Here is a 17,936-nt window from a genome sequence, read left to right as displayed (position 1 = left end):
ATGCTGAAAACAGGTTCTATATATCACATTATAAAATTATTTAGTGGCAAGATGAGGGAAGGAGCTAGATTTTCTTGTTTCTTAGTTCAATTCTTAGAGGGAAATATATGATAATACTGGTTTAGGATCCCTAACGGCCACAAATGGGATTTTGGCATGGAAAATCAAGTGAGAGCACAAATATCTTTCTACACTATCGCACCACTTCAAGGGCCAACATTCTAGTTTCCCTCTAGTTTAGTCACTGCGGGACAACTTCAGTGAGCAGGACTTCACTATTTGAGTCTAGAACATTTAAAGTCAGACAGACCAATGTATCTTCAGGCCATTGACTCCTGAATGTATCATGGAAAAATTCTGTTTTAGCGTAAAAAGGCCAGACTACTCAGTGTGGTCATCAGTTCTGTGCAAATTGATTGAGGGAATTGAGGCTGGGGTTTTTTTAAACCTTTAGTACCGCCAGTTATAAGGAATAAAATTTGAAATAAACAAGCTGTCCTAAAGAATATCCAAGAATTTCTGGTTCTTCACTAAAGTGATTTTTTTTTTTTTTTTTAATGTTTACAGGCAATTTCAAGGCCATCTAGATCATTAAGTACAGCACAGTTAGTGCACACATCCTGTGGCTCACAGGCTTCAGTAATCTCAAACATCGTACTGATGAAAGGACAAGGGAAGGTGAGACTGGTTTTGTTGATTTACCATAAAAAGCATTTTACTTCATTTCACAAACGTAAGCTGCAAAGTGCAGGGAAGTGACTTCAGGTATTGAGGTTGGTACTTCTGGGTTGCTAGTTCATATCCAGGTTTTGCCAGGAGTGATTAGTTTTCATCGCTTGCTTCTTGATAATGTTCTGAAGTATCTCTTTGCTGAAGCACTATCTTCAGATTCTAATAACACATTCACATCAAGCTGGCAACAACACTGATGTTCACTGCTATGCTTTTTGGCAGCTGGAGGCAGGCTTGAAATCACATACTCTGTGTCATCTGTAGGTTGCACTAGCATAGCAACCTTAGAGCTTCCTTCAAGTCAGAGTTGAGCCATAAAGACAGTTCTGTTGAGAAGGAAAACAAGAGCTACCAGGAACACAGAGGACCTCAATTAAAAAAAAAAAAAAATTGCAAAAACCACAATAAATTCTGGAGAAAGAAGATAGAATTATCTACAAGAGTAATGTCACTGAATATGCTTAAAAAGAGAATACAGAAGCTATGAACTTAAACCCATAGCTTTTGAACTTCTTGAGTAAGGTTCTGAATTTGTTCATTAATAATCTTTTCAGTTAAAATATTTAATATTTTATTTATAACTATTTAAACTGTGAAATGACTCTCAGAAATCATTCTATGAAGCATCATCATCACTTGCAAAATAATCATTTGTTGTCTGTATTTTGGGAGCCTATGAGGATGTCATCAGCAGAGTACTTTCACTTTTTAGTTGAAGGACATTAAATGGCTTCAGAGGTATGAATTAGTCTTGCAACATCCTTCTAAAAGTAGCAGGTAATGTTTGACTTTTATATACAGGGAGGAAGGGCAAAGAATAAGTAGATGAGAGGTATCTACCTACAAAGATCTATTGATGTTGTTTAAACCTACAACATGAATTAACTCTGGGAGAGGGTAAGAGAGTGATATTTCCCCAAGATCTCCATCTGTGCGTCTGAAATGAGTAGTAATATCGAGATCTTACACGGTGTTTTTATCAATCTCATTTATGGGACAGGAAATGAAGGAGAACAACAGATAAATTAATCTCTCAAGGTTGCTTATTGGTTCAAGGGCAAAAAAAAATTAAAAAATTAGACACCTTCCTGTGTGGGTACAATAGTGAATTACTTCATGGCAAAAAAAAAAAAAAAAAAAAAAAAGGCAATTCATGAGGGTATTGTGTTGAAATTTTCATTTGCTTTCACTACTGGCATGTGGTTGACTATTTTTTTATGGATTATGCTGCTCCCTTTATTAGTACTGCCCATGTAGGTAACAGAAGAAACTGCAAATGAACTATTATGAGAACTGAACATGGGCTTTCTTACACTGTTTTTCTTCCAAAAATTAGGGTTTGGGCTTCAGTATTGTCGGAGGGAAAGACAGCATTTACGGACCAATAGGCATCTATGTCAAAACCATCTTTCCTGGGGGAGCTGCTGCTGCTGATGGAAGGCTACAAGAAGGTAGGAAATCCCTTTTGTCTCCCTTTTCCCACTCGAGAATCCCAAAGAATGATACCTAAAGGCACATTAAAGTGAGGATGAAATGAGCCATGAATGACTTTTAAACCTGCATCAATTATTGCATTTGCAAGGATCCTTTTGTGTACATGTATCATGTAACTTATTGCACAATACAGTAATAGTAACATAGTGCAATTTTTCCTCTTTAAATACAGGTGATGAAATCCTGGAACTGAATGGAGAATCCATGCATGGATTAACACATTATGATGCTTTACAAAAATTCAAGGTTACGTACTCTCCTTCCAGCACAATTTCTGTCCTTGCACACAACATGCATACGAAGTCAACCCATTCATTCATTATCTTTTCTTTCTAGCAGGCCAAAAAGGGTCTTCTGACACTTACAGTCAGGACAAGCTTCAGCACGCCTCATTCTGCTTCCAGCTGTCTATCACCCCACTTGTGTCAGTCACTGAGCTCTAGTACATGCATAACCAAAGAAAACAGCTCTTTCAGTTCAGAAAGTGCAGCATTCTCATTAAATGCTACAAAGCCCAATGACAGGGTCATAATGGAAGTTACCCTAAACAAAGGTAAGTGCTAAAATTAACTGAGCACTGGCAAACAAGGCACTGATTGACAAAACACTGTTCATTTGGTCTCTGAATGTCTTTCCTCACTAACCAGATTCTTTTCATGAACTAAGATTTTTCAATACATTAAATTAGATCTTGGTGCCTGTCAGTGCTAACAACTATCAACAGCAGGATTTTGAACACCATCTGTCCTCAAGAGCCAATCTTTTTTGATTTTTTTTTCCACTCAAGCATTAGAGTCACAGTCATATCCTTTATGTGAAAAAGTAAACCTCTTGCCAACAACTATCAATTATTAAGCAGATTATGCAACTCTTACCCATAATTATGCAAGCAGTTCATTTCATTCTTGAAAAGGCTTAAAACCAAATAAAACACATACCTACATCTTCTTGTATTTCTTTTACCTCCTCTCCAACTGTTATCATCTTCTGTTTATAAACAACCACTGGCAGAATTAAATAAACTTTTAAATATGGGAACATCACAGCAAAGTTTCTATGAGGTAACAGTATGACTTACCGTTTGGTAAGGCATTGTGTGTTTCACAATATGGGTTCTGACATCAAAGTGATTGTCCAGAGCAAAGAGGGTAAGCTGACAAATTCTTAAACTGTATTATGTAAAACAGAGAGGGGATTCACATGATATAGTAAACAATAGCCACCTTTTTGTTTCTTTTTTTGTTCCTCCTTAATTTTTGTTGTTTTTTTCCCCCCTCCTATTCTGTCTCCTTATAAAATCATCTGCATTCTTCTGTAATGACAGATATTTTGCAAAATAAACCTGCACTGTGTTGTGTCTGTGACACACCAGTAATGAATTGCAAACCAGAACCTGGAACCCCACAAGCAATACTGGTGTGCACTCACTTTAATCATGAGGGGGAAAAAATAGAAAGAAAAAAAATTAGAAAAGAAAGGAAAAAAAATTAGAAAAGAAAGGAAAAGAAAGGAAAAGAAAGGAAAAGAAAGGAAAAGAAAGGAAAAGAAAGGAAAAGAAAGGAAAAGAAAGGAAAAGAAAGGAAAAGAAAGGAAAAGAAAGGAAAAGAAAGGAAAAGAAAAGAAAAGAAAAGAAAAGAAAAGAAAAGAAAAGAAAAGAAAAGAAAAGAAAAGAAAAGAAAAGAAAAGAAAAGAAAAGAGAAAAGAAAAGAAAAGAAAAACAATAGGAGCAGCAGCTAATTTTGAATGTGAAACATTCATGAACACAAGAATTTGGTTCTGGTTTGTATAGAAAAAATAATTAAACTGAAGACAATTTTTAAAATGGTCTCTCCAATGGTTTGTTTTGACCACTTCTTATGTCTTTTTTTATTATTATTAATTCTTTCAGAGCCAGGTGTTGGCCTTGGAATTGGGTTATGTAGCATCCCTTACTTCCAGTGTATTTCGGGGATTTTTATTCACACCCTCTCACCAGGCTCAGTGGCACATATGGATGGGAGACTCAGGTAGGATGAGAGTGTCTTAAGCCACAAGTTTTTCATTGCTCTGTTTTATAGGTTCATTTCTGACCTGTTTGGGGAGGATTCATAGTGCTTTCTGGGAGTTTTGGATTTAAAGCACATGTGCTATTCTGAGGGTATGAGCATGCGTATTTAGGATATGGGGGATTTCCAGATATATAGCAACCCAGTGAAATTATTGTCTCTCTTCCAGGCTGGGCTAGCTTTGGGCGTCTTAGACAAGCATATAGCATGCTTCCTGGAAGAGATTTCCAAATGAGAAAGTATCTGTAAAAAAATCAAACATATGGCATATTCTGGCTTGTTTGCACTGTTTTTCCTTGACACAAGCTCCTCAAATTCTGTCCTGTCTTGCCCAATACAAATACAGATTTGCTGAATTGAACTTTAGTGGGAGTATAGAAATTCATGTGGTAAGATTTATGACCAACTAGTAGTGTTGAACATATTTAAAATCTAACAGAACACAGCATTTTTCAGTGAAGGCTTTTTAATTTAACTTTAGATCCGCTATAACCCTCCTCTCTACATGCCTAGAACTTTATCTGAAAGAACTGTAGGCTTACACTATTTGAAAGTTTGTATCAAACAGATTAATGCCTTCAGTCAGCCTCTTAATGTGTCTGGGTATTTACAGTAGAGCAGAGAAGGGCATTCTCAGTTTCCAAATTTGGATTTCATCTGGAAAGATTCAGTCTAGCAGTCAGCAGGATTACAATAGTTTGTCACTAGAATTTTTCTATTAAGAAGTTATTCATATGTAGCAGAAATATCCTTTCTGACCTTAAATAACACTAACAGATCATAAAGATGTGAAAAGTGAAGTGTTAACTTGAAAGGAAGGAAGATGTAGGTGGAAACAGCTGAGCTGCATACAGCAGAAAGATCACAGACACAAAGTAGCATAGCTGAACATGAAGAAAGCTCAAAGGTTGTGTGCAACAATGCAATAAGATCAAAAACCCCTTGATATCCAACTTATTCTCATTCCATTTTCTGTAACAGGAAGAGAGACATAATGATTTAATCTGTGATCAAATTAGAGGTCCACCATGTGAATTTGCTTTTTGTATACTTTCACATGGGTGAGACAAGATTGGGAGAAAAAGAAAATTTGTTTTGTTTATATCCTCTTTCTTTTTTCTTAAATATCTCTGCAGGTGTGGAGATGAAATTATTGAAATTAATGAAGCTTCAGTACAAAATACAACTCTTAATGAAGTTTATGCTGTGCTAAGCCATTGTGATCCTGGTGCAGTGCAGATTATTATTAGCAGACACCCTGAACCACAGGTAGCGCACTCTACGTTCTTTCTGACTTTCAATAAATCACATATTGAGAACTAAAACTGAGGGAGCAAGTGCTAATCTAAAACAGGTGGAAAAATGTTGATAACCAAGATGCTGATCTCTCTATAAGCATTGCTGCACATGAACAAACCTGAGATATGCGCTATCTTAAATATAAGCGTGTAAGATTTGAAGATCACTGGAGACAGGCTTGAAAGAGTTTCTGTGCTGTGAGGAAACTACAGAAATACCGTTTAAGGAATAAACCTTTCCTTTTATGACAAGGTCACCCATCTAGTTGACCAAGAGAAGCCAGTTGATGTAAATTTTTTAGATTTCAAGTAAAGCTTTCGATACTGTCTCTCACAGTATCCTTCTGGACAAAATGTCCAGCATACAGTTTGACAAAAACATAGTGCGATGGGTGAGCAACTGGCTGATGGGTCGGGCCCAAAGAGTTATGGTAAACAGGGTTACATCAGGCTGGTGGCCAGTCACTAGTGAGGTTCCCCAGGGCTCCATTTTAGGGCCAGTTCTTTTTAATGTTTTCATAAACAACTTGGATGTAGGACTAGAAGGTGTTGTGAGCAAGTTTGTGGCTGACACCAAATTGGGAGGAGCTGTTGATTCTGTCAAGGGTGGAGAGGCCTTGCAGAGAGAGCTGGACAGATTGGAGAACTGGGCAATCACCAACCGCATGAGGTTTAACAAGGGCAAGTGCTGGATTCTGCACCTGGGAAAGGGCAACCCTGGCCATACATACAGACTGGGCGATGAGATGCTGGAGACCAACCATGCTGAAAGGGACCTGGGGGTCTTGGTCGACAGCAAGTTGAACATGAGTCAACAGTGTGCCCAGGCTGCCAGGAAGGCCAACCGTATCCTGGGGTGTATCAAGCACGGCATCGCTAGCCGGTCTAGGGAAGGGATTGTCCCACTCTACATTGCGCTGGTGCAGCCTCACCTCGAGTACTGCGTGCAGTTTTGGGCGCCGCAGTACAAGAAGGATGTAAAACTGTTGGAGAGTGTCCAAAGGAGGGCAACAAAGATGACGAAGGGTCTAGAGGGGAAGACGTATGAGGAGAGGCTGAAGTCCCTTGGTTTGTTCAGCCTAGAGAAGAGGAGACTGAGGGGAGACCTCATCGTGCCCTACAGCTTCCTCACGAGGGGAAGCGAAGGGGCAGGCGGTGATCTCCTCCCTCTGGTGACCAGTGACAGAACCCGAGGGAATGGAATGAAGCTGCGACGGGGGAGGTTTAGGTTGGATATCAGGAAAAGGTTCTTCACTGAGAGGGTGGTTGGGCACTGGAACAGGCTCCCCAGGGAAGTGGTCACAGCACCAAGCTTGACTGAGTTCAAGAAGAGTCTGGACAATGCTCTCAGTCATATGCTCTGATTCGGTTGGTCCTGTGTGGAGCCAGGATTTGGACTCGATGATCCTTATAGGTCCCTTCCAACTCAGAATATTCTATGATTCTAGCCAAAATATGTTTCTTATTCAAGAAAGAATTCCCAATAATACAAAAATAATTTGAAAGAGGGAACATACCTCCCCAAAAGAAATAACTGTTTATACACCCGTCTTTCAGTAATTAAAATTTAGGTCTTGCTTAGCCAATTAAATTAATATTAAAGTATAATATTTTATTCTTGCAAGACTTTTCTACAAAATGCTTCCTAACACCAAACACCATATAAATTATTATCAAGTTTCAATTGTTGCATAAATTATCATTAAACACAGTATTAAATTACCTTATACTAGTAAATCCAGAACTCCAAGTGAAATGTGCGAGAGATTCCATTTTATATAAACAACCAATACAAACAGCACATCCATGGGATATACTTGAGCTATACTGGAATATATACGAATATAATGGTGTGCACTTACTTAGCTATAAAATTAACTGTTATGTGATATAACTAGGTCTATTGATTTCCATTAGAGGACTTGCAGAGCTTTGAAATCTTTGTGAAAGGAATAAATGTTTAAATGTCACTCACCCCACAGAAATCTCATGAGAGTATATTCCATGATATTTCTAGGTGTCTGAGCAACAGCTAAAAGAAGCTGTTGCACAAGCTGTGGAAAACAACAGATTTGGAAAGGAGAGACACCAATGCAGTACTGAAGGTAAGGGAATAAGTGCATTCACTGAGACATGGTGATTTTGACTTAAAAGATATGTGGAATGAATATATGCTATAGTAGAATTCTTGGTAACCCAGAATAGAAAGGAAGAGAAGGACACCTCACAGAACAGCGCTCCTAACATGCCTCCTCAGATGCGTTACCAGAGTGATGAGAAAAGACCACATCTGCCTGATCGCCAGCAGAAAATTTTGTGTAAACTTCCTCTCGCTCTTGCTCATCCTTTACAATTCATAATCTCTGCTTAAAGCTTTTCAAACAACTGTCGCTAGGTAACAGGACCATGATAGCAGGGAAGTGCACAATGCAGGTGATGTCCTGGGGACAGACAGTTTGTTAATCCCCTTGTGAGGAAAAGCATATGCAGTCATGGTTAGAGGTATTTGCTTAGTTCAGCTATGACAGCTCCCACAGTAACATATTGCAATGATACTCCTTTTTCTATCCTCATTTCTTCTAAAGGACTAAAAAGTAACAGACTCATCATCAGTAAAACTATACTGCTGATATATATATATGTAAAATGTAATGCTGTTTTGCTGTACAAGACCAACTGTTGACTCTTTGATCTACAAGCCTTTAATGCATAAATTATACCTTTGCATCAACCAATGATAGTATTTAGCTGCAAATTTAATCAGCTGAATCTTAGAAGTGAGCACTTTGCATGTATCTGAATAGACATTTTGAACATGTTCCTGATACAGGTGTTAAAAAGCTAGAAACAAGCTGGCATGGAAGACACCCAAGTGAAAAACATATAGAAAGGAATGCTGCTCATTGCAACCGCAGGACACAGAAGCTAATGACCCGCTCCAGCAGTGACAGCAGTTACAACCCTAGGTCCTCATGTGGTGCTGCATACCAACTGACTGACTTGAAAGCAAGAGTACATAGCATTGATGTACCAATTACCAGACAGCCTGGACTGCTGTACTCATTGTCTGGTAATAATTCAGAGAGAAATTCCCCTCCTACTTGTAGTGAGGGAGGTCGACCCTTGCAAAACACTAAGAAATCATCAGAGATCCTTGTTAGAAAACCTAAGTCATCAAAGCCCAAACCTCCACCAAGGAAATATTTTAAGCAGGACTGTATGTGTAGTGACCAGTGTAACACAGACAGAAAAGAAAAGCTTCTATCGGAAGTGGCTGTATCACCTTCTGCAAGCGTTCAGGTAAAGCAAAACTTGCAAAATTTTTCTTGTGTTTGCATATTTGTGAGGCAGGGGAAGGAGGAAGGCAAAGTGACTTTGTATGACGCTGGAAGAAAGGCAGTGAAGAAAGAGAAACTGTGCATACTGAGGACTGGGGAAAGGGGATGAGGCTCTTCTGTTTTGGAAAAAAAAACGTATATACGTTAGCAAAGCCACAGTTCAGTTCAAAACATGATGTTCAAACTAAGGTCAGAAGGTAGAGAAGCCTCTGAAGGAAATTTTCTTCCTTATCAAGGAATCTGATTAAAAATCCCAGTGAGAGCAGCAGCAAGATTGCATTTGAGTCACTGAGTGCACTGTCATTCCTCACAAACATGAACCACTGGTGGTACTGAGCACTCTCTGGTTCCAGTGCAACTGGAACAGCAATGTGCTCTGGGCTGGGACTGGAGGAGTTTGCCCAGCCTCTGCTGTCTGCTTGGTGTGGTTGATCTTAACCTCGACGCTCATAGAGTCAAATCTTTTACAAAGAAAAGAATTCATAAAACAATTTCTTTGTTTCGGTAGTGGATTTTTATTGGAAGGAAGCACTAACATTATGTTTAGCAGTAATCTTGGGCTCATATACATTTCTTGAGACCAGGAGGTACTAAATAAACTCATTTAAATTGCAAGGCGCATAGATATTTGTTGATGAGCTACAGCATTTGAAAATTGAGTATGTATTTGTATGTTACTAAATTTCAGTTCTCTCTCTTATCTAAGAGCAGAAAGAGAGTTTCACATTTGCACGAGTGTGAGGGATTGTGAGATCTGCATGTTGAAACAAAGTTGTGGTTTGTCTAAAAATGAAGCCTCTTTCCTCTGGGTTTAGCAATATGGCAGTAGAAATGAGCAGTTTTCAATGTAATGCAAAAAAATCCACCCCATAGTTCTCAAGCTGCAGAGACCAAAATAAAATGATACAGCTCAGACTGAAGCCCATGTCTAATGTTAATATCTAAGAAAATTTCAATTCAGCACCTCATGTAAGGTCATTCTTTTACCATCCCCTAAGAAGAGAGCAGTAGAAACATAATCACCAACAGCTACTAGAAAATCACCTTTCAGAGGTAAAATTCAGGGAAATAAGTTCTTGTTGAACTTATCACTGTAAGCAATTTATTATTCTGCAGCACTTAATTATTCTAAATGATAAGGAGAGAAAAAGAAATCTTGAGGTCAGTAAAGTCTATGAAAACTCAAGCTCTGTTAATGAAAATAACTTCCTTTAGTAAGGCAGTCTGTATATCGCAGGGCAATAGCTCATTTAAGTCCCCAGGACTTAAAGTCCAGAGGGTTCCTTGCCAGAATGCATTTCATATCATTAAGAGAATGTTTTATTACTGCTTTTTAAATTATTTTTTTTCCACCTTTATTCCCCAGACATTTTGTATTAGTCAGTTTAAGGCCCACATACCACAGTTTTACAGGGGGTTCAGCAGACGATAAGGTTGCTTTTTCATAACCAAGAATACTTAATTAATATTTTCAACCGTGCTTTAAACTGCATCAATGAAAAGATAGGTATAACTGCCATCAGTGAAAAGTAAGATCAAACTGTCTGTTTGTAGTGCTTCCAAATTGGCTACTTCACTTACGGAACATCTGATGTCCGCATCTAACAGCAACAAAACACCAGCACAACTTTCAAGAAGGACCCTGTAAGCAGGGGACGGAGAAAGGTTTTCCTAGAATAAATTGCATAACAAGCACCACCACCCCATTACAGAAAAGCCAAGAAATTGTTCAATCACTGATTTTTTTCTGGACAGTCTAATTTGTTTCTAGACCTTCACTTTCTGTTCTGTTTAGTTTTGGTTCCTATTAGTAATCCTGTAGCTTAACTGCGTAGCAGAGAGCACTTCCAGCATCACAGCAGAGCAGATGGTAACTTGGTGTCATTGGTTACAGAAGACTCAAGTAATTCCAAAGCACAATGTTGAGAGTGACATTTACTGCAACCTCAAACTAATCCTCTCGCCCTATGTTTCCAGCCAAAAACAAGAAAGGGAGAGCTCTGAAACTGCAATTGTAAACAATTTAGCTTGCCTAGCTTGTGCTTAAGGGCAAAAGGCTTCAACAGAAAAGACTTTAATATGAAGTTAAAGGAAATTCGCTTGACTGGTTTGCAAAAGTCTACTGAATAGCAGATTTTACAAAAATTGAAAATTACAGTAGGCAGTCTTTTATTTTATTATAAAGTTTATTACTAAATTGTTGAGGTGTTAATTGCATTTTTTCACAGTGTCTTTACAAGAGTAACCATAAAAGATCGTGTCAGCACTCTTGAAATATAGAATAAATTAAGAACTATGAGGATTACATCCCAAGCAGAAGTGAAAGCTTGATTTCTATTCAATATTTCTTTTCAGATTAAAAACAAATGAAAATATGAGTTTTTTGCCACATTCATATATAGTGTGGTTTGTATAATTACATTCTGACACACTTCTATTTCCTGTTTGTTCAGCAGGAAGTTGGAGAACCAATGCTAGAGGGACAAACTGATGTAACCCACAGTGTCTTCACCACTTCTCCTACAACATATGATACTGAACACATAACTGCTGTTCCAGCGGGCAGAGATCAAGAAAGAAAAGCAAACTTAGGTATGTTTAATTCCATGAACTCTTTTTGCAGCTGAACCTAGCATTTAGTTTGGATTCAAAAATGGGTATCAAGCTGACTTCACCTTTCTCTTTAAATGTCAACTTCAACCCATATCTGTAAATTTTGGGGGGAACAGATGAAATTTCAAATTATTGATTAATCTTTAAAAAAAAAAAAGAGGAAACTCTATTAAAAGCAGCATAATAGATGATTTATTGTAAAAAAAAATTGTTAATGGACAAATACACAATTGCTGCATTTCTTCAGATGAAACTGCTTATTTATATTAAAAATTTGATACTAAAGGTGGGTTTTAACATTTCTAAAGGACATTTTTATGCATAGTTTCAAGGCTCAAGTGCTGCAATGGTACAAACCACTGATAATAATCTTCTTGTGCTAGTTAGAATTAAGGAAACTTAGTGTTAAGGGAGCTAGACAATCTCAAGAGGTCTCTTACAACATTAAACAGTTATGTAATTCTGTAACTTTTGCCTCAGATCATTAAAAAAAATAATGGTGCCTTAAAAAAATAATAATTTATTTACGCTGAAGCAGATAACAGTAACTGCAACTGCATAGACAAAAATTTGCTGCCATTCAGCTCTACCATGTCTAACATCAAAATGCTTAATCAGTCTGTGATGTAAAAAATATTCTGACATTAGAACTGAGTTTTTAGTTACTAGAAAAATACAACTGGAAATGCCTGCATAAATTTAAGGAAACATAAACATTAATCAAAGATCTTCATGGGAGATTCTTTTTAGATTGGGATATACATATAAAGGTGGGAAAGAAAAATGATTTTTTAAAAGAATTTACTGTAACACCAGCTTTTTCACTAGGCTGCAAAAACATTGCAATTCTAGCCTTCTGTTTGAACTTTTATAGCCTATATCATCACTTCAGCACCTCAGAATTTCAGGTTACCTTTAGAAGTTGCAGGCCCTTTAGAAAAGGCATCTTATATATAAGCACAGAAGAGCCTTGTTTTTCAGTTAATTTCAGTTAAATTCAGAACTTGTAGATCAAGAGTTCAGAATTTTAAAAAAGTTTAAACATTTTAGAAACTTTAAAAAATACCTATTGGAGGCTTGAATGAAATTGAAACATAATGAATTACTAGCAACGCATAGATAAGGGATGGAGAAGGAGCAGCAGAAGGAGGCTCATTTATAATCAATGTTTCTCTAATACAGGTAATCCACTTTCATCAATACAAAAGCCTATACTTAAAAGACAAGCACGGGTAGATTATAGTCTTGATATAACAACAGAAGACCCTTGGGTTAAAATTTCTGACTGCATAAAAAGCTTATTTAATCCTACAATGAGTGAAGATAACGTCCACTTAGATTTGCAACCTGGCATCGACAAAACCAAAGAGAACCAAAATCGAAGCAGCTCAGAGACAGCTCTGAAGAAATCAGAATCAGAAACAGTCAGTTCAAAAGTACTAAAATCAGGTGAAAATGACAGCACGAAAAAGGGTCCTCCTGTTGCACCTAAGCCAGCCTGGTTTCGCCAAAGTCTGAAAGGATTGAGAAAAGCAAATTCAGATCTAAAACCACAGGCAGATCAAAGTCCTCCTGACCCTGAGAGTATTTCCAGCAAAGAACTGCAATCCAGCTTATCCCGAGTCTCCCCTAGGGGATCATCAATAAAACAAAGAATAAGCTCGTTTGAATCCTTGAGTGCTCCACAGTCACCTGAAAAATTACACCGAAGGTTTAGCCTGAAACCATCAGTCCAGAAAGAACACTCTCCTACTGCAACAGGGTCAGAAGTGGCTCCAGCTCATTTAAACCAAGCCCTTCTCCAACATTGTGAAACTAGCCAACAACAGTCAAAGCCACCTGTGGTCACGGGTACAAAGAGCCTAGATAGATCTCCCTCTCCTGGGGAGGCCTTTGCGGCTAGCTTAGAGCAAAGCGACAATGCCAACACTGAAAATTCCTCGGGTCTCTCAACTACAGAATCCGTTGCACCTTCCCATCTTGTATCGGTCGCAAAAGCACACAGCCTACGATCACGAAGCTTCCCACTTACTGCTACCCAATCTTGTGAGATGATGAAGACATATGATGAAAAGTATAGCAAAATCTATTCCATCAGTAGCCAGGTGTCATCTGCTTTAATGAAATCTTTACTTTGCCTTCCTCAGTCTCCAGTCTCTTCTGGAAACAGTGCATGGGAATATCTGGACACATTGTCTCAGTCCTCTGTGGAGGAGGATGGGACTTCTCCCTCACCTGCAAGTGAAAATCATCACCTGGACACTGGATTTTCACTAAAGTAAGATACTGTATTTAAAAATCAGATTTGCAGATCAGCATTGGTGGGCATCTGTGCTGCTCCACTGACAGATTAACATTCTAAGGTAGTAGCGCACAGTAGTAATGCACAGACTAAGAATTTTTTTAGAGCATACAGGTTGAATGACTCACATGACTGCTACACTTCTTTTAATTTGTAATATATAAGCACATGTATATTTCACACTTCCTCCTACTTAAGGAGGAAAATTTCTAGCATTGCCATGATAAAGAAGATTTAAGTCTGGTTTTGCCTGGGGCCAAGAGATTATTCCTATCCTTTTCATGTGATGCATCTTACTTCTGTTAGGCTAACATGATTAATTTACATTTGTATGTATTTATTATACTTACTATAGGAGCTACCACCCCAATTAAATAAGATCAAATGATGACTGCTCCAAAATTGTCTGTGCCATGCTTTTGTGGGTATGTTCTTTCATAACTCAATGTTTCTTTTTTTATTCTTGTTACAATGGGACAGCCTCTCCGAATTGAGAGAATATACTGTGAACCTAGCAGACAATGAGAAAGAGGAAGAGAAACAGGAACATGGCTCACCTCAAGCATCCGGTGTGTCAGGGCAGTCTGTCATCTCTCTGCTTTCCCCTGAAGAGTTAGCAAAGCTTATAGAGGAAGTCAAATCGCTAGATGAAGCAACCTTAAAGGTAAATCTGCTTTTTCTTTTTGTGCATGATTTTCAGAAAGCTGTGGAGTGGATGTGCCTGGTTAATCTTTGCAACTTCATATCATAACAAATAAAACAGTCATCTCAATTTGCAGCAGTAGTAATATTTATCTCTTTTGATCAAAAATCTTGAAGAAGTCTTCAAAGATAACTAAGCAAGAGTGATACCCATTTAATTAGTGGGATAACAGTTATTCAGCAATTAAGGTCAGTGTATGCAGAAGCAGGCATGAGCAACCTGGTCTAGTAGAGGGTATCCCTGCCCAGGCAGGGTGGTTGAAACTAGATGATCCTTAAGGTCTCTTCCAACCCAAACCATTCTATGATTCTGTGATAGAGGAGGTCTTTCTTTTTATTTGGATTGCCAGTCTGAGATACCCAATGCCTCATTTTAGGGATACTGAGCAACCTTTAATCTAGCTGGATTCATCTAGAATTGTGATAAAGCCCAGAATAAGTAAAAATCAAGGTTAAATCTGTGCATTCCAGACTGTAAAGGCTTTTATAGACTGCTCACACTCAAAGGAAGAGCAGAGAACATCCAGAGCTCTGCACTGAAAACAGTTCAGCTTCTGCTGGCAGCCATGTGCTTGCTGTGTTAAGACACTCCAAGCTGTGCAAAAGCTGCCTACCTGCACTGACGCACCAATGAGCCTAAGCTAAGAGAGCTTTTGCCTCGTAGCTAACCGCAGCGGCACGTCTCCCAGGTTAGTCCTGGTTTGTGTCCGTACTGCATGGACTGTGGGAGTGAATTATCTCTGCCTGTCAGAATACTAGGTAGACATAGTCTCATGTCAGAGACAAATTCTCACTGGCTACACCAAACTTTGCTAGTACGTTGCAAACAAAAAGCAATTTGACAAGCAGAATTAATGAAAGGCAAGTTTTGTATCAATTTGTGTTTCTTGTCAACATCCCATGTTGATATTTTTGGTCTGCTCGGCAGTAAAAGCTACATGGGAGATTAGCCTCTCTCGTATCAAGTCGTCTGTTTTCATGGAACTTTAAGGACAATCTCAGAGCAGCAGGTGCCCTCTGCCTGGTTACAGCTGGCCAGTGGATTCAATTGTGGAAGGAAACAAGACAATACCAAAAGATGCAACCACACTTGCTTACATGCTAAACATGATTTTGAAATTGTGGTCAAGAAAGCCGCGTTTCCTCAGGAAACTAGGTTAAACAGGAGTTGTTACCCTGTACAAACTCATTTTTGGGATAACACAGTCAGAGACAGCTTACTCCACTTGTTACTAGAACATTGTTTAAAAAAAACCCAAATAAGACAGAAGCAATTTTTAAGCTGTGACACTTATGAGTTGTATGCCAAATTATTTTTCCACTTTTTCAATGAAAAGATCCTCTAGCATAATTCAGCAATATTTTCTGTTTCTACAGTACGTGATATCTATACTCTTTAACAAAATTCAATTTACGTTTCAGATCCAACTGATAACCTGTTTACTAAACCAGAACCATTTTAGACACAGAATAGCATTTTGTAAAATAGGTAATTAACAGGTAAATTTGATCAAAACCAAATACTAAACATCTCAGTATTATGCTTATGCCACTAAGTCTCTTTAAAAAATGCACAACGGACATGCTGATTTTCCAATCATCTTGACATATCTATTGGGAAGTTCTTGACATTCTTTTTTTTTTTCTCTGCCCAGGAATTTGATGATATTCATGTTACAATTTTGCATAAAGAAGAAGATACCGGGCTTGGATTCAGCCTGGCAGGGGGCATTGATCTAGAAAACAAAGTGATAACAGTAAGTAGCATCTTTGTTAAAAAATAGCCCAGAACCAACTCTATCTAAAAACATGTAACTTACCAGTTTTCTGCTACAGAGGCTGACTTTTGGCATGATCAAAGTAGGCAGCTGTAGTGATAGAGTCAGAAGAATCATTGTCTTAATGGGTGAATAAAGGATCCTTCTGCACAGAGGTGCCCTCTCCAGGTGACTGGCAGCAGTGTCCTGTTTCCTAGGGCACCATACTCCCCAGCAGCTCTGACAGCCACAGCGGAATAACATACAGCCTTCGGCAAGAAGTAACTAACATCTTATTCACATGCTTATAGAAGACCATGCAGGGCGGTCAGGAGGAATGAGATGAATGCGTAGACACGTAAGGGGTCAGGAAGCTAGAGCCTAGCTTCATGTCTTCTACCTCCCACTAGCAGAGCAGTGAGAGGGTCAGGAAGTAGCGCAAGCAAGGTAGGTACCATGGGCACATAGATACCGGGGCTAAACAGATTGCCTAGCTGCTTGAAGAGGGCTGTGCCCAGGACAACTTCTCTGCACAAATTTATTCAACCCTCAGTCCTGAAATGTGCTAGACACAACTCGTTCCTGGCAAAGAATGGAAAATGAGCGTGGTAAAAAAGCATTAACTGAGCGATCTAGTGATTTGTCCTTTTTTCCCCTCTTTCCTTGTGTGTGTGTGGTGATTGGGCTCTTCAATAGGTTCACAAAGTGTTTCCCAATGGACTAGCATCTCAGGAAGGAACTATTCAGAAAGGAGATGAAGTACTATCCATTAATGGAAAGTCTCTTAAAGGTGCAACTCACAGTGATGCCTCGGCAATCATGCGGCAGGCTCGACAACCCAGACAAGCTGTTGTTGTCACTAGAAAAGCTAAAGATGGAGAAAAAAATCTCAATGTTTCAATCAACTCTAGCAGATCTTCGGTAGCAAGTGATGCCTCACAAGAGTCTGGTAAGTTCAATGGCATTACCTTGCAGCCTCCACCTGCTAAGTGTTTGCTCATCACCTGAAGTCTGGATGTTCATAAAGCAGTTCAGCATTGGCTGTGTAAATCTGAGAGCGATGATTAAAGACAGCATGGTTAACAAAACATTCCTGAAGCTGGAATTTGTAATAAATTTGTTGGAAAGGGAAAGAATTAACAGATTTCTAAAATAAAGGAACAGTTTGGAGTAACATAAGTGTGGTCCTCTGTATGAATTTCTGTAGACATACAAAGATTATTATTGTAGTAACACATCTAACAGAAGGTATAATGACAACTCAGTGAACAGTAATTCTTTAGTCTAATATTATTAGATTCTGGTTTACAAGACTTTCTCTGTGAATTTTGGTTTGAACAAACAATGTGCTATTGTCTGATATAGCAGGTGGCTTCATCTGAAACATAGCAGGGTCAGATTTTTGCAGAACCTTTCATATTCTTGAGACATTTCTGTGGTGTGGGGCTTGTTGGTTCCCCCCTCCCCCCAAGCATAATCTGGGGATCTGTGGCTTTATTTATGTACTGCAAATAAACATTAGCAGCTTTGTAGGTTGATAACAATTTCATAACTAACATCAAGAAAAATATGTTTACCTTAAATTTTGTTCATTGAACAAATTTTTCTAATTCTAGCAAATGTCACCAGCTTTAATTTTTGTATTTCCATCCTGC

General features: G+C 38.4%; 1 protein-coding gene across 8 annotated transcripts in view; it reads left to right on the top strand.

The window, feature by feature from the left end:
* Window positions 1–17,936, top strand: part of IL16 (interleukin 16) — a 48,514-nt gene that overhangs the window by 28,957 nt on the left and 1,621 nt on the right. For 7 of the 8 annotated variants that reach the window (XM_075764520.1, XM_075764519.1, XM_075764522.1 and 4 more), the window contains 13 exons: window positions 568–678; window positions 2,069–2,183; window positions 2,399–2,472; window positions 2,566–2,779; window positions 4,115–4,232; window positions 5,408–5,540; window positions 7,587–7,674; window positions 8,400–8,869; window positions 11,361–11,499; window positions 12,703–13,798; window positions 14,303–14,486; window positions 16,180–16,281; window positions 16,978–17,230. In XM_075764520.1, coding sequence (XP_075620635.1) covers window positions 568–678; window positions 2,069–2,183; window positions 2,399–2,472; window positions 2,566–2,779; window positions 4,115–4,232; window positions 5,408–5,540; window positions 7,587–7,674; window positions 8,400–8,869; window positions 11,361–11,499; window positions 12,703–13,798; window positions 14,303–14,486; window positions 16,180–16,281; window positions 16,978–17,230 — 3,097 coding nt within the window. The remainder of the gene's footprint in view (window positions 1–567; window positions 679–2,068; window positions 2,184–2,398; window positions 2,473–2,565; window positions 2,780–4,114; window positions 4,233–5,407; window positions 5,541–7,586; window positions 7,675–8,399; window positions 8,870–11,360; window positions 11,500–12,702; window positions 13,799–14,302; window positions 14,487–16,179; window positions 16,282–16,977; window positions 17,231–17,936) is intronic. The other variant, XM_075764518.1, reaches the window with a different exon arrangement.

The sequence above is a fragment of the Balearica regulorum genome, chromosome 12, assembly GCF_011004875.1.
Source record: "Balearica regulorum gibbericeps isolate bBalReg1 chromosome 12, bBalReg1.pri, whole genome shotgun sequence".
Lineage (NCBI taxonomy): Eukaryota > Metazoa > Chordata > Aves > Gruiformes > Gruidae > Balearica > Balearica regulorum.
Note: the sequence above shows the minus strand (reverse complement) of the source record. Positions and strands in the feature narration are given on the sequence as shown.